The following is a 16,053-nucleotide window of genomic DNA, read 5'->3' as shown; positions in this document are numbered from 1 at the left end:
CCTGGCTGAAGTCGGACGCTTAACCGACTGCGCCACCCAGGCGCCCCTCTTTTTTTATTTTTGAGACAGAGAGCACAAGCGGGGGAAGGGCAGAGACGGAGAGAAGGACAGAGGATCCTAAGCGGGCTCTGTGCTGACAACAGCGAGCCCGATGCGGGGCTCGAACCCATGAACTATGAGATCATGAGGTCATGAGCTGAGCTGAAGTCCTACGCTCAACCGAATGAGCCATCCAGGGCACCCCCCATTTTAATCATTTTTCTCTCATTCTGTAGGTTGTCTTTTCACACTCTTGATGGTGTCCTTTGAAGCACAAAAGTTTTTATTTTTTTTTAATTTTAATTTTATTTTATTATTTTTGAGGAAGGCAGGGGCATTTATTTCTTCCTGCCTCCCCCGTGGGAAGACTTCACCCAGGGGTCCACCTGCCCAACACCACTGGACGCTTATTTCCTGCCAACAGGCACGAGAGTTTTTATTTTGATGAAGTCCAATTTATCTATTTTTTTCTTCTGCTACTTGAGCTTTGACATCATATTGACGAAACCATTTCCCAACTGAAGATCATGAAGACTGGGGCTCCTGGGGCTCCTGGGTGGCTCAGTCAGTTAAGTGCCCAACTTCGGCTCAGGTCATGATCTCACGGTTTGGGAGTTTGAGCCCCGAGTCAGGCTCTGTGCTGACAGCTCGGAGCCTGGAGCCTGCTTCGGATTCTGTATCTGCCTCTCTCTCTGCCCCTCCCCTGCTCACATTCTGTCTCTCTCTCAAAAATAAATAAACATGAAAAAAATAACTTTACTGAGGTGTAACTTCTGCAAAATAAGCTGCACATATTTTTTAAAGTTTATTGATCTGAGAGAGAGAGAGAGAGAGAGAGTGCAAGCGAGGGAAGAGCAGAGAGATGGAGAGAGAGAATCCCAAGCAGGCTCCACACTGTCAGAGAGGAGCCCGATGCAGGGCTTGAACTCCAGAAATGCAAGATCATGACCTGAGCCAAAGTTGGACACTTAACCAACTCAGCCACCCAGGCACCCCAAGCTGCACGTATTTTAAAGTGTACAAGTTGATGAGTTTTGGCTTGTGAAACTATCCTCAAAATCAAAGCAATGGGGGGCGCCTGGGTGGCTCAGTCGATTGATTTCAGCTCAGGTCATGATCCCATGGCCGTGGGATTGAGCCTTGAGTCAGGCTCTGCGCTGAACATGGACCCTGCTTGAGATTCTCTTTCTCTTTCTCTCTACCCCTCTCCTCCATTTGTGGTCTCTCTCTCTCAAAAATAAACTTAAAAAAAATCACGGCAATGAACACATCCAACCCCCCTAAAAGATCATTTATGCTCTTCTGTGATTTCTCCCTCCTGCCTCTCCCCTACCCCTCAGCCAGATAACCCCTGATCTGGTTAGTGACCAGATCCCTGACACTACTGATTAGTCTCCATTTTCCAGAATCTTATATAAATGGCATCGTACGGTGTATGCTATATATATATATATATATATTTTTTTTTTTTTTTGGTGTGTGGCTTCTTTCACTCATAATAGCTATTTTGATATTCATCCACTCTGTTGCATTTATCTGTTGCAGTTTGTTCCTTCTTATTGCAGGATGGTATTTCACCATGTGGATATATCATAATTTGTTTATCCATCTGTTGATGGACATGTGGGCTGTTTCCAGTGTGAGACTTTTACAAGCAAAGCTGCTATGAACATTTGTGTACAAGTCTGTGTATGGACCTATTCCTTTATTTCTCTTATCTAAATACCTAGGAGTGATGTGGCCGGGTCAGATAGGAGGCACCCATTTAACATTTTAAGAAAACCCCAGTCTTCCAAACTGTTTCATCATCCCCACCAGCAGTGTGTGAGGCTTACTTGATCCACATCCTTACCAACGCTTTATAAGCTCAGCCTTTTCCACTTTACCCATTCTAACAAGCGGTAGTCCCTTCACTTCGCTAAAAAATACTTTTTGTATACACACGTGCATCTAGACAATATACTATTTGTAGGTGTTTTGAACATGAAGGCTCTGGGGCGCCTGGGTGGCTCGGTTGGCTGAGTGTCCAACTTCGGCTCAGGTCATGATCTCGCGGTCTGTGAGTTCGAGCCCCGTGTCAGGCTCTGTGCTGACAGCTCAGAGCCTGGAGCCTGCTTTGGATTCTGTGTCTCCCTCTCTCTCTGCCCCTCCCCTGCTCACGCTCTGTCTCTCCCTCTCTCTCAAAAGTTAAACATTAAAATTTTTTTAAATAAATAGATGAACATTAAAAGAAAGAAAAGAAAGAAAGCGAAGGCTCTGACTTCAGCCATCTCTTCTTAGGGCTGCACAGGACGCCCTCCTGCATTTTGATGATGCTCCCACCGGCTCAGGATAAGGCCCACAGGAGGCAGCAATACAGGCTGAAGAAACAGGCAGTGTCCTCAGAGATCCCCATCTGCCTCGTGGGAGGCGCAGACATGACCTGCCATCCTGAAGACAACAGCCTAGTGGACGTCACCCCCTGGCGACCTTTCAAAGCAGTATCTTCCCATTCTGCCCGGTCAGTCTCCACTGCACCCCCTTATTTGGTTTAGGGGGTCGGCATCCTGCCGGCCAGCGAGGCTCAAACCAGGAAATCTTCCAGCTGTTCCCAGATCTTCTTGGTGTAATTCTGACGACACTTACAAACATGCTCTTTTGTTTCAGGTCCTGCTCGGGGGGGCTGGATCCAGAGTTGAAGGAGAGCCCAAGCCCTCTGGAGAAGCACACGCAGAAATCACGGTGACAACCTGTCCCTTCAGTCTGGTGAGTCCGCCATCCACCTCCCGTGGTCGGTCACATGTTCGGGCCCAGCTCAGGCAGGCCTGCCACCCCTGGGCTAAGGCACCCACCCCCACGAAGCCTCCAGTCTCCTCCCCCTCCCAGTGCTTCCCTCTAGCTGCAGCCCCAGTAAAGCCCCCCCCCCCCCTTCTGCCTTTGCTCACCATCCTTCCATGGCTCCCTGCTCTCTCTCAGCTGGTCTTCATTTCTTTGTGTGACATCTGTGTTCCTCCATGAGTCTCTCCCTCTTTCTTTTCCCCAATCTCGTACTCGACCCAGAGACCCTTTTCCAGTCGAGCCAGATGCCTGACAATTCCCCAACCTTATGCTGCATTTCCACATCTCTCCTGCCTTTGGCCAAGGTGTCCCTCCTCCGTGGATGCCTTTCCCCCCCACCACACGCCTTCTCCTAAAGCTGTAGAAGAACGGACCCGTCCTTCTTGACCTAGAACACACCCCCTCCTCCAAAGGCGGAATCAGCCTTTCCTTCCCAGCATTCCTTCCTCATGCCAACTTGACCTGTTATTAAAGACCCATCTATTCCCTACCTGTTAGCCATAGGGGTCCCCTGAGAGCAGGAACAACATTTCTGTCCTCTTTCCAGCAAAGGATCTATTTATTACACAGCAGGTGCAGAGTCGGGGCACCTGGGCTCAGACTCCAGTTCTGCCATCTACCACCGATCTGAACCTCCCTGCACCTCCGTTCCCTCATCTGTAAAACCGGGAGAAGACACCCACCCCATCTGGCCATTGAAGGGATTCAATGAGTTAATCCACATAAAGGGCTTAAGAGGTGCAGGCGGGACCCTGGTAAGTAGTCAATGCTTGGCGAACATTAGCCAGAAATGGTAATGATTTGTTGAGTTGAAATGAAACCCTGCCCTCGGTCTAGAGAATTTTCATATGAAGAGGGAGATACTTTCTGTTGATCTTCAGGAGACTTTCTTAAGTAAGGACACCCCTCCCCCCACCCATGCCTCCCCAGCTTCCATTAAAGGAGAGTAGCCACTCAACAGAAGCTGTCGAAATCATCTCCTTTCTTTCTTAGCTTCAAACTAACCATGAACATCTTCCTCCTTCAGGAAGCCTTCCAGGATTGGATTCCTTCAAGGAACTTCTTTCTTCTACCTTTCTCTGATGTGAAGGCCCAAGACCATCGCCATCCCCTTGCCCTGCTTCCCATCTTACACAGGAGGAAACAGGCACAGGGAGGAGAGAGAGGTCAGGAGGGGATAGGCGTTCTGGAAGGGCCAAGGGCTCCGTGAGGGTGGAGGGGTGTGTGTGTGTGTGTGTGTGTGTGTGTGTGTGTGTGTGAGAGAGAGAGAGAGAGAGAGAGAGAGTAGGGGGCGGGCTGCTCAGGGAGGAGAAGAGAGCCCAGGGAAGGGGTGGGGGGGGCTCGGTGAGGTCCAGGTGAGGAAGTGGGTGAGTGGGCTTAGAAGCCCAGTGGACTCAGGATAAAGCCGGTAGAACCAGGGGCGGGAATGAAGGGGGTTCGATGAGCCAGATGGGAGCTCAACAGAGACAGGGAATTCAGGAGCCAGGATGAGGTTCCCAGAGGGGCTGGGGCTCAGGGAGGCGACTGCAGCATCCCAGGCTCTGCCTCTGTCCACCTGGGCCACGGTCCCATACCTGTGGCTCCTCCTTCTCAAACCCAGCCAGCGGTTTGGGAGCCTGGCACCAAGCCCTCCGGGAGAGAGGGGTTAAAGGTGAGCGGGCACGAGTAGGTCCCAGACGGGGATTGGCAGGCGCCTGGGCCCGTGGCCCAGGCCCATGGCTGTGCCACAGGCTGCCAGACGGGTGAGCGGCTGCCACCCACGTGCTAAGGAGAGAAGGAGGCACCGGAACAAGGGCAAAGGACACCCCGAACGGGCGGGGGCCGAGCAGTGCCCGCGTCCACACCCGCTGCTAAAAGCCGGGCCCAGGGCGTAGCGCACAGAGCCCTCTGCCGCCGGCGCAGAGAAGACCCGGCGGCTGCTGTCGGCAGCGGCCCAGGAGCATCCTGCGTGCGCCCCTAAGGCTCCCGCTCCCCAGACGCCGCCCGAGGAGGAGACCCTGCGGGCGTGGCCCACCCTACCCGCAGATCGCTCGGAATCCAGGTGAGGGGTGTGGAGGTGATCAGGTGGGTGCAGGCGCATAGCCCAAGGGGAGTCAGATCCTCCCCTAGGCCGGACCTCAGTCCCCGCACCTGTTCAATGGGGGAGGGCCACCGGTTGAGCTCTGCTGGGCTGGTGGGGTCAATACTCTTGTGTACTTGCCCTGGCTCAGCTGCCAGGAGAAGGAGGCAAGCTCAGACCCCAGAGAGGGCTTAGGATCAAGAATCTGAGAATTCATCCTGCCTGTTCTTCCAGGAGCAGAGGGTGAAGTACACACGGGTTCCCACCGCCCCCTCGGCTCCCACCAGCTGGGGAAGGATTGAACGGTGCTCTGGGGACTCTCCATAGAGGTGACTGTGGGGCCAGGGAGGCAGGAGGGAGGGCCTTCTCTGTTCCACCCTCTGGCCAAGACAGGTGTGGGTGCCGGGAGAGAAGCCGGTTCCAGGTGGGCCCTAGGATCACAGCAGCAAGGACTCAGAGCTCCCCCTGGCTGGGCAGGGAGAAGCCAGATGTTACCGTGGGGCAGGGAAGCCACGTGGATTCATGGCCACCACACTTCTAGCCAACAGGTAGGGGCTAGGGAAATGGCAAAGGGCACTCCTCCTGGTCTGGCCCAGGAAGGCCAGGGCTCCCTTCGGCCTCCCAGCCACCCTACCCCCACCTCCGTGTCTCCTGAGGTTACCCTGGTGGGCAAAGAAGCCAGGGTCAGGCCTGGGTTGGGTTTAGGAGCTTTGAGTTCTTGTCTGTGTCTGACTGTGTGACGTTGGGCCCATTACTTCCTTTCTCTGGGCCTGGCTCTCCCTCTGTGACATGGGGAGGCTTGTTCCTGGGACGCTGGAGGGGAGATAGGGACAGGATTAAATGGGACACCAGGATGCTTTGGAGGACAGGGAGGCCCACGCCAAGCAAGGTCCTTGTGGTCCTTCACAAGGAGGATGATGTCCCAGGGTCAGCTGGATCAGGTGTTGGGTGGGGCCGGGGACCTGGCCCAGGCCTCCATCTTGTCCAGGTGAGTTTCCTTCTGTTCTCTGCATGTGGCCTGCCCATCTCCTGCCCAGACCGGCAGATCCAGGGGGAGGACAACTGGGGCCTGGGGATCTCAGGCCTGGGAACGTGGGCAGGGAGGCTCAGCTCCTTAGCCCCAGGGCAGGGCTAGCTCCTGGAGGAGGGGGAAGATTCCCACTGAGGAGCTCTGTGCTGTGGCAACCAGGATCCTCCCTCTCTTGAGAGGGCCATCCTTCTGGTTGCACCCAGGAAGGACACGATCTACCCCAGGCCAGGGCTCAGTTTGGAATCGCGCTCAGGGCTCAGGGTGAGATCAGGACTCAACCTGGGCCCAGGTGAGGGGGCCAGGGCCAGGGACGCACCTGGGTTCTTGGAATGTTGTCAACGAAATCGTTCGGCCTGTATGTGAGTAGCACTGGTGGAGGTGATGTTTGTAAACTGAGGTAGAGGGCGCAATGGGCTTTGAGGAACTGCAGGGTGGGACGGAGGGAGAGGGGCTGTGCTCTTGAGGCTCCTGTGGACTACACCTGCCCCAGAGCCCACTTCTTCCCTTTGGGCAGAAGCCGTACCTGGAGCCTCCCTCTGAGGCTGCCCTTGACTCTGCTGCTGGCTCTGTGAGGGGCAAAGGCAGGTGGAGACTGGGCTGAGAGAGGCCTTCATCAGCACAATTCTCACTCCCTGTTCAGGGCTGACAAAGGGGTTTGGGCTCAGATGTGAGGCAGGGGAGGAAGGAAAGGGGGGCTCCCTCAGGCCGAGGGTCGCTCGGAAGGGGGAAGGAGGGACTGAAATTTGCTGGACACCTACTACGTGCCAGGCACCGTGCAGGGATTTTCTGTCACTGTTTCCTTCTTCCTGATAACCTGAGAGGGAAAGGATATCGTGCCCACTTTATAGATGAGGAAACAGAGAAGTCAAAGCACCGGCTCAAGGTCACACAGCCTGGAAATGACGGGGCTGGGCTTTAAAACAAGCCACCCTGATTCCAAAGCCCTGATTTCTGCTCCCACTGTTACCTCTGCCTCGTCCCCTGTCAGCTTCTGGGCCTCACCCTGTGCATCCTTTGACACTGATGCTGACACCGTCGAGAGCAGCTGTGGGCAAGCGTGTGTGTTGCATCCGGGGAGCAGCACACATCAGGGGGTGTACTCGTGGATGCTCGTGGGTGTCCACATGGTCTGCACCCCGCTCCCTACCTCCCCGCTGGACTTTCCTGCCCTTGAGCTTCAGGAGCAAGGCAGCTGACATTTGCCTTTTCTCTTAGAGGTGGGCTAAGCTGATCTTGTGTAGGGGGTCCCCAACAGGGCAGGAGGAAACCAAACATTCCCAGGGCAGGGTCTGGCACTGATAAATAGGCGACGCATCCCTCCAGCTGGCCCCGAGATGTGGGGGCAGGCTGGCTGGCATGTAAGCCGGCCTGTGACAGTCTGCTCCATCCTGCCCAGAATCCCTAGGTCTCCCTAGTGCTGGGTAGCTCTGGGAGTCACATCAGCTCTTGTCCCACACAGCCCCATCAGCCACGTGACTCTGGATGAGAGGTATGCCTCCCTAGGACCCCTTTCTGTGTCAGCCCAGGGACCCGACGCCCTCATGGGGCCCATGTGACTCCCTGAGCTCCTTAGCAGTGGGAGGCCCGGGGATTCTGGGCAGGGCAGACCCTGACTGTCCCTTCCCATGGCTGGTTTGAGAAGCTGTTTTCCATCCTCAAGTCCCCTGGTGGAGGCTGTCCCCCCATGGCCTGTCCCATAGCATCTGGTTCTTTCTCTAACACCGTACTCAGAGGTATTGGTTAGGAAGGAAAGAAAAAAGGAAGGACAGGGGTGGGAGAGGAAAAGAGGGAAGGAGAAAGAAAATCCACACTCGTGTGCCTACCACTGGCTCTTACATATTTCATTTGATTCTGCCAACAACCCCGTAAGGTGAATTTAACATCAATTTCCCACACCCATTTTAAATGTTTATTTACTTGTTTTTGAGATCGAGAGACAGAGAGCGTGAGTGGAGGAGGGGCAGAGAGAAAGGGAGAGAGAATCCCAAGCAAGTTCTGTGCTATCAGGGCAGAGTCCTATGTAGGGCTCAAACTCACGAACCTATAAGATCTTTACCTAAGCCAAGATTGAGAGTCGGACACTTAACCAACTGAGCTACCCAGGCACCCCCTTCACACCCATTTTAAAGTGAGAAACCAGTGCTCAAAGCCCATGATACCACTCTTTCCTTGTATGGAGCACCCTCAGAGAGGAGCCCAGGGTCACACACAGGGGCAAATTTGAGCACCACAGTCCACACCCTGCCCCCATGCCTCTGTGCCAGGGAGCCCTGGATGGCAGGGGCATCATCTGACCTGGATGCTGAGGGGTCTGTGGGACCAGGGGGGCTCTAGCCTTGATGATAATCCCCTCCCCTCCAAGGCACTCCCCATTCTACTCTCTTGGAGCTGACTCTGAACAACCAGGCACAGACCCACCCTGGCACACTGGGGTGGCCAGAAATGCCACAGGTACAAAGAAGGAGACTGTACTGCAAGGCGCACCTGCTCTCCAGCCCTCTGTTTTCTCATCTGTAGAATGGGTAGACTAACACAGTGTTACCTGTTCCACTTCCTCTGGAACTCCAGAAGTTCAGTGTGGAGGGGTCGGAGCTGGGAGGCAGGAGACCTGGCTTGGTCACTAATGTGACATGCACCGGGTAGCCTGACGCAAGCCGCTGCTCCAAAGGAGCCCCTCCAAGTCACATGAGCCCGTTGCCCTTGCTGATTTCTACATCTTATTCCAATTCGGATGTGCCAAACTTCCAAGTAGCAGATGTGAGTCCTGAGCAGTGTATGCTTAGTCCTTCTCCTGTGTTTCTGGCACACAGCTCCTAAAACCCTTGGAATCTCCAGAGCTATGAGTGTCTTTTGTAGGCTAATGAGATGCCTGGTGGCTGGTGGCCCCTAATAGTTTCAGGATGGAAGTTGGTCGCCAGGGAGATCAAGGTGGGATTAGAGAGTTGGAACTTTCAGCCCCACCCCCCCATCTCTCAGGAGGGGAATGGGGCTGGAGACTGAGTTCACTCCCCAATCACCAAAATCATGCCTGCCTAATGAATTTCCATTAAAAACTCCTCAGTGAAGGGGTTGGTGAACACATCGAGGTGCTGGGAGGGTGGTGCACCTGGAGAGGGCATGGAAACCCCATGTGCCCCCCGCCCGCCATACCTTGCCCCGTGCCTGTCTTCCACATTTGGCTTTCCTGGGTTGTATCCTTTATGATAAAATGGTAAACGTAAGCAAAGTGCTTTCCTGAGTTCTGTGAGCCTTTCTAGCAAATTGGAAAAACCTGAACAAGGCGTGCTGAGATTCCCCTGATTTATAGCTGGTCGGTCAGAAGTACAAGTGTTAACCCAGACTTGTGGTTGGTATCTGAAATGGAGACAGTCTTAAGGGGACTGACCCCTTAACTTGTGGGGTTGGATGCTAACTCCCGGGAGATAGTGTCAGAAGGGAACTGAATTGTAGGACTCTCAGCCAGTGTCAGGGAATTGGAGAAGTGGTGTTGGAAAAGACATCATGCATTTGGTGTCAGAGGTGTCACGAGTAAAAATTGTCTACTGGTAAATGGTGGCCAGTGACATTTTTGCAAACTGACAGACTCTTGGTAGGATGGCTCTTCTTGGCAAAACCTCATCTCCTGGCTGACCCCCCATCCCTCCACTGCTGTGACACTGCACTACCGTATAGCACATTCTCCACCCTGGCTGGTCACAACCTACCTACAGGCTACGCTGCTTCCCGTGCTACAGGGAGGGCAGCTGAATCCCAGAGAGGGTGAATGGTTTGCCTGAGATGACTCACAGGTACCTGATGAGCCAACCTACTGGGCTCTGTGCCCTAAAGAGAAAATGTCCCCCATGGCGCCCTTGGGCTCTGTGGATTGAGAAGGAGCGTTCAGACAAGGTGGGGCAGAAGGCTGAACCTTTCCCTTCCCCAGGGTCCAGTCAGCCAATCAGGGACCCTTTCCTTTGTTTGGACATCTTTGATCTGTGGACTTTGGGGTCCTCAAGAAGAAAGCAGCCATCATCTACTGCCCTATCTCCTCTTATTTTCTTTACTTTACTGAAGGATTTTTTTTCTGGTTTCAAAAGTAATATACAGGCCTTATACAATTTTAGCATTTATGGAAATTTACAAGTGAATGAATGTCTGTTTCCCATATCCCATAAAGACCATCATAATGCCATAGTTTGTTGGCTGTGTGTCCAGACTTTTCTCCTCTTTCCATATATGAATGTTCACCATTATTTATTTCTACTTGAGTGAGATCACACTTCACACATTGTTTTTCAACTTTCTTCTAACATCAGCATTGCACCTTAGCTACCTTTTACTATTTCTACACTTATGATAATGATAGCACGTCTTTACCACCTGAGCACTTTGAAGGTATTGATTCACTTAATCCCCATAAAAATGGTGAGAGGTGGGTACTCTGTTTATCCCCATTTTATAGACAAAGTTGTTAACAGCTACATGGTTTTCCACTATAGAGATCTGTCAAAATTTATTCAACCATTCTCCTGTTTGTCAGAATTATAAACAGTGCTGTGAGGAACATCCTTGTACATCTTTGTACATTAGGGACACATTTTTATTTTTATTTTTATTTTTTCAAATGTTTATTTTTGAGAGACAGAGAGAGAGAGAGCACCAGACGGGGAGGGGCAGAGAGAGGGGGTCAGAGGATCCAAAGAGGGCTCTGTGCTGACAGCAGACAGCCTGATGTGGGGCTTGAACTCACAAATCATGAGATCATGACCTGAGCCAAAGTTGGACGCTTAACTGACTGAGCCACCCAGGAGCCCCAATTTTTACTTTGATTTTTAAAGTTTTATTTTTATTTTTTTAAAGGTTTTATTTTTAAGTAATCTTTATTTTATTTTATTTTTTCGACATTTTATTTATTTTTGGGACAGAGAGAGACAGAGCATGAACGGGGGAGGGGCAGAGAGAGAGAGGGAGACACAGAACCAGAAACAGGCTCCAGGCTCTGAGCCATCAGCCCAGAGCCTGACGCGGGGCTCGAACTCACGGTCCGCGAGATCGTGACCTGGCTGAAGTCGGACGCTTAACCGACTGCGCCACCCAGGCGCCCCAAGTAATCTTTATTTTAAGTAACGTGGGGCCTGAATTCACAACGTCAAGATCAAGAGTCACATGCTCCACCGACTGAGCCAGCCAGGTGCCCCAGGGAAACATTTTTATAGGATAGATTTCTGTAGTTGAACTTGATGAGCCAAAGAGTATAAATGTTTTTGGTGTAACAGATTTTGCCAAATGGTCATCCAAAAATATAATCCCATGTTACCTGTTTACAGCAGAGTAGAGAAAAGATGTTTTGCCCCACCCACATCATTTCTGCCTCTTCCTGGCCTGGGATAGGGTTTTAAGACTGCCCACGAAGCAGCCAAAGTGTTGGAGAAGGGGAAGTTTCCAGATAGATAACCCCACTGGTGATGCCACTGTTTTCTTCCTTCCCAGCTATCCCTGCACACCACCTACCCACACCCCCAGCCCCACCATGGGCTGCACCCCAGGGCCCTATGGAAACGGCTCCCCTCTCCTCACTACTATTTTAACCATGCTAGTAAAAAAGTGCAGGTGAGGAATTAGAGCCTTAAATTACTTGCTCTGTGACCTCAAGCAAGTAAGTTAACTTCTCTGAGCCTGTTCGCTCATAGATGACAAGTAATCATAAGTCCTGTTCATCTAGGTTCCTCAAGGGACAAGAGAAGATTCTAAAAGTTCTGTGGTTCCTGCCAATGGCCAGGCAGAGACTGGTGGTTTTGTTGGCTAAACTTTGGGCAGGCTTTGGAATTACAGATGGATGGACCAAGGCCCTGGCCTTGGGAAGTTGGATGATGGGAAGAAAGGGGGCACAGAAGAAGAGGAGGGAAGAAGACAGAGAGGTATTGAAGTGGGCTAGGCCTGAAACTAGCCTCACTGCATGTTCCCCCAGATCCTAGGGGCCTGGGCTGGTTTTTCTAGGACCATCTGGGGAAGCCCAGGTTGACCTTCCGAGCCACTCTCCTCCTTTTCCTGTCCTTCCTCAGTCTGGGACAGGCTCTGGATCCTAGCTCCCACCGTGTCTGCTGGTCTTTCTCCAGTTGCTTGTTTTCCTCTCCTGGGCTCTCCACACCCCACACCCCAACGCAGCCCAGCCTGGGGCAGGAACCCATTGCAAGCTGCCAGACATGGTGTCAGCCTTGGGTTCAAATCTCTGCCCTCCCCACGCCCCACTACCCCGGGCTTAACTAAGGGCCTGATACAAGGAGGCAGTTAATACGTGTGCTGGATGGGCAGCTGAAGGGGTATTTGGGTGGAGAAAGGGATGAAGAGATGGAAGGTTAGGTAGATGTATAAATGGAAGGAAAATGGACAGATGGACAGATTGGGAAGATGTGAATGGATAAATAGATGGATGCAAGAAGAGATGAATGGATGGGTTGAGAGGTGATGAATGGACAGATAAGTGGGCCGATTGGGATGGATGGATGGATGCATGGATGGATAGGTAAATTACTAGATGTGCAGATAGATACAGTTGAATAGATGAGGGGAAGTAGCTGGGTGCTCACTCCGTCTCTACTCTGTTGTTCTTCCTCCCCTGCCTTTCCTCCTCCCTTCTCACAATCTCAGAGCACAAAGAGCAGGGCTTCTCAGTGGGACCAGGGGCAGTCGACATAGAATGTATTTTTATTTGGTATTTTCATAATTTAAAAATGTATAAACAATACACTTATAGTATCCCTACATATAAATATAGAAGCGGAAAGTCTAGAAACGTGAGACATGCTTCTTGCAAAGGGAAGTGACTTTTTTCACTCCCTTTGGGTTGAGACCTATATTTTTTGGTAGAACACTTGGGTGCTTCTGATGTGAAAACGAATCTGGTCCAACTTGCTCACTTTAATGTAGTCACATTTATCGGCTTTTCCTTCATGATTTGGTCCCCCATTTCACAGATGCAGAAACTGAGACTCCAACAGGGGAAACTGTCTTCCCATCTTGCTGCCAGTTAGAGACACAGCTAAGACTCCTCTTTCTCATTCTTGCCCACCCCTGCATCCCCTGCTTCTTCAACTCACTCAGTGATGCCCCCAAATCCTCTTCTGGCCTGAGGTGCCACCTCCCTCCTCCCCCCACCTAAATGCCCAATTCACCTCCAGCTGAGGGAGGCTTCAGGTAAGAGCATCCAAGGTGACTCGGGGTGGAGTGGCTGATTGTGTGTGTGTGTGTGTGTGTGTGTGTGTGTGTGCGCGCGCAAACTTGGTTTCTCTTTTCAAAAGCTTTTTTTTAATATCAATTTTTGAGAGAGAGAGAGAACGTGAGCAGGGGAGGGGGAGGGGTAGACAGAGAGGGAGACAGTAGATCTGCGCTGACAGCAGCAAGCCCAATGTGGGGCTTGAACTGATGAACCTTGGGATCATGACCTGAGCCAAAGTTGGACACTGTATTGACTGAGCCGCTCAGGTGGCTCTCTTTTCAAAAACTTTTAAATCAGAGTGCCTGGGTGGCTCAGTCAGTTAAGTGTCCGACTTCGGCTCAGGTCATGACCTTGTGGTCCATGAGTTCCAGCCCCGTATTGGGCTCTGTGTTGACAGCTAAGAGCCTGGAGCCTGCTTCGGATTCTGGTTTCCCTCTCTCTCTTTCTGCCCCTTCCCCACTCTCTCTCAAAATAAACGTTAAAAAAAAAACAAAACCTTTTAAATCTAACATACCTATGTTAGAGTACACGCATCGTAAGTATCCAGCTTGATGAGTATTTCCAGCAAATGCACCCATGTAACCTGAACCCAGATACTGAGACAAAATGTTAGCAGCACTCCAGGAAGCCCCTTCCTGATCCCTTCTCTCACCTCAAAGCTAAACACTACCCTGACTCCAAAACCACAGATTAGCTTGTTTTGGAGCCTTATATAAATGAAGTCTTACAGCACATACCCTCCTGTGTCAGGCTTCTTTTGTTCACCATATTGTCGGTGAGATGTACCCATATGGTTGCATTTGGTTATATGGTGTTCATTCCCGTTACTGTGTTAATATTCTGTAGTGTGAGGAGGCAGCGCCTGGCTGCATTATAGGAATAATGCTGAGTGAATAGTCGTGTATATGTATTTGTTGCACATACACACCCGTTTCTGTGGAATTGCTGGGTTATAAGGGAGGTGGATGTTCAGCCCTAGTAGGTACTGACAAATAGTTTTCTGAAGTGATCGGGTCAAGTTACCCTGGCAGCGGCATGGATGAAATTCTGCTGGTACCACGTCCTCCCGAGTGATCGCTCGTCCTTCTAATTTGAGAATGTAGGTTCTTGGGGGCAGGCTGGCATCAGATTGCCTGCGTGTGAATCTCAGCTCTCCTTGTACCTTTTGACCTGCGGCAAAGCCTGTTCCTTTGTCTACAAGACGAGTTGAAAATCACGGAGCTGTCATGAACATTCTACAGACGGGTTAGGTTAGGCGCCACCAACGTTAGCCATTTACGGTTCACTCTCACAACAGTACTCGGAATCACCTCCCAGAGCCTCAGTTTCCCCTCGGTAAAATGTAACACATCCACACACGTGCACAGTGGAGAGGACTACCAGGAAATGGAACAATATATAAAAGTGCCTGATTTTCCTGAGATATAATACACTTACTATAAAATTCACCCTTTTTCAGTGTCATTTAGCATATTCACAAAGCTGCACAACTATCCCCAACTATCTCATTCTAGAACATTTTCACCATCCCCAAGGTGAAACCCAATACCAATTAGCAGTTATTCTAATTGCCCACACCCAACTATTCCCAACCCCTAGCAGCTGCTAATCTACTTTCCATCACTATGGATATTATAAGGGCCAAATCTTTGCATTTCTGTATTTTTTAAGCTTATTTATTTATTTTGAGAGAGATCGAGACAGCGCCAGCAGGGGAAGGGCAGAGAGAGAGAGGGAGAGAGAATCCCAAGCAGGCTCCACACTGCCAGTGCAGAGCCAGACACGGGGCTCGAAACCGTGAGATCGTGACCTGAGCGGAAACCGAGAATCAGATGCTCAGCTGACGGAGCCACCCAAGTGCCCCTCTGTATTTTTTAACTTTCGCAAAAGTGAAATACTAGCACTAGGATAGGCACATAATACACACTTAGTAAGTGTCATCTGTGTGTGTCTGTGTGTCTGTGCGTGTGTGTGTAGATGGATGGACAGATAGAACACACGTAGTACACAGATGCAGTATAAACTCAATTCATTCAACAAAAACCCATCTGCCCCGTTTGCACTTGGAGAAAAATGGTCTATGGAGAGGATGGGATTCTCGCTTTCAGGCAGTTCGCCATCTAGTGGGATACGGAGGGATGTGCACCCCTCACTGGGAACGGAGAGCAGAACGCAGTTAAAAGTTGTATTGGAACAAGGGTTGTGGGAACTCCGGGAAGATGTTGGAGGTGGAGGCGGCACTTCTAGTTTGGGTGAGCTTTCCAGACGAGGAGGGAAAGGAGGGGATCCTGAGAGCGAAGGCTGGGACACAGGGCGGGTGTGATGTCAAGCAGGACGGCAGGGACAGCCAGGGTTTTACACCCGGTCCTGCACCTCCGTGGCCTGTGAACGAGACTTGGCTGTAGAGAGAGGCTGTAAGCCCGGGGCCGTGGGTAACGGGGGCCAGATGGGAAAGGGAAGAGAAGGGTGAGCCCAGGCCAGCTGGCACAAGCCTGCACAGTCATCCGGGCAAGGGCACCCTGAACCAGCTGTGCCGAAGCCCAGGCATGCCAGGGCCCCCATGCCACCAGCTGGTTTGACTTCTCCAGTTGACCGTGGCTAGAATCGTATTTAAGAGGAGACAAGTGGCAGCCTCATAAGTGAAGGAGGCTGGACTTCAGAGTCAGACCTGGCTCTGCCCTTTCTCACGGCAGGACCTTGAGCAAGTGCCTCACTCCCTGACCTGTTTCTTCAACTGTAAAATGGAGGTAATATTACCTACTTCAGTATGGTTAGGAATGATGATTGGGGGAGGCTGGACAAGGCAGATGAAGCATGCATTCCAGGCCTCAGCAAGCTTGGAGCATTGAAACGTTTTCTTTTTTCTTTTTCTTTCTTTTTTTTTTTTTTTTGAAAAAAAAAAAATTTAGTAAT

General features: G+C 51.3%; 1 protein-coding gene across 1 annotated transcript in view; it reads left to right on the top strand.

Moving 5' to 3' along the window:
• Positions 1-4,691: 4,691 nt before the first annotated feature.
• The window catches only part of MLXIPL (MLX interacting protein like), a 32,401-nt gene continuing 21,039 nt past the window's right edge, over positions 4,692-16,053 (top strand). Inside the window, exons 1-3 of the mRNA XM_045460031.1 lie at positions 4,692-4,897; positions 5,150-5,220; positions 5,309-5,463. Coding sequence (XP_045315987.1) covers positions 5,438-5,463 — 26 coding nt within the window. The 5' untranslated portion in view covers positions 4,692-4,897; positions 5,150-5,220; positions 5,309-5,437. The remainder of the gene's footprint in view (positions 4,898-5,149; positions 5,221-5,308; positions 5,464-16,053) is intronic.

Source organism: Leopardus geoffroyi, chromosome E3 (genome assembly GCF_018350155.1).
Source record: "Leopardus geoffroyi isolate Oge1 chromosome E3, O.geoffroyi_Oge1_pat1.0, whole genome shotgun sequence".
Classification (NCBI taxonomy): domain Eukaryota; kingdom Metazoa; phylum Chordata; class Mammalia; order Carnivora; family Felidae; genus Leopardus; species Leopardus geoffroyi.
The sequence above is the reverse complement of the archived record's forward strand: the minus strand, read 5'-3'. Positions and strand labels throughout refer to the sequence as shown.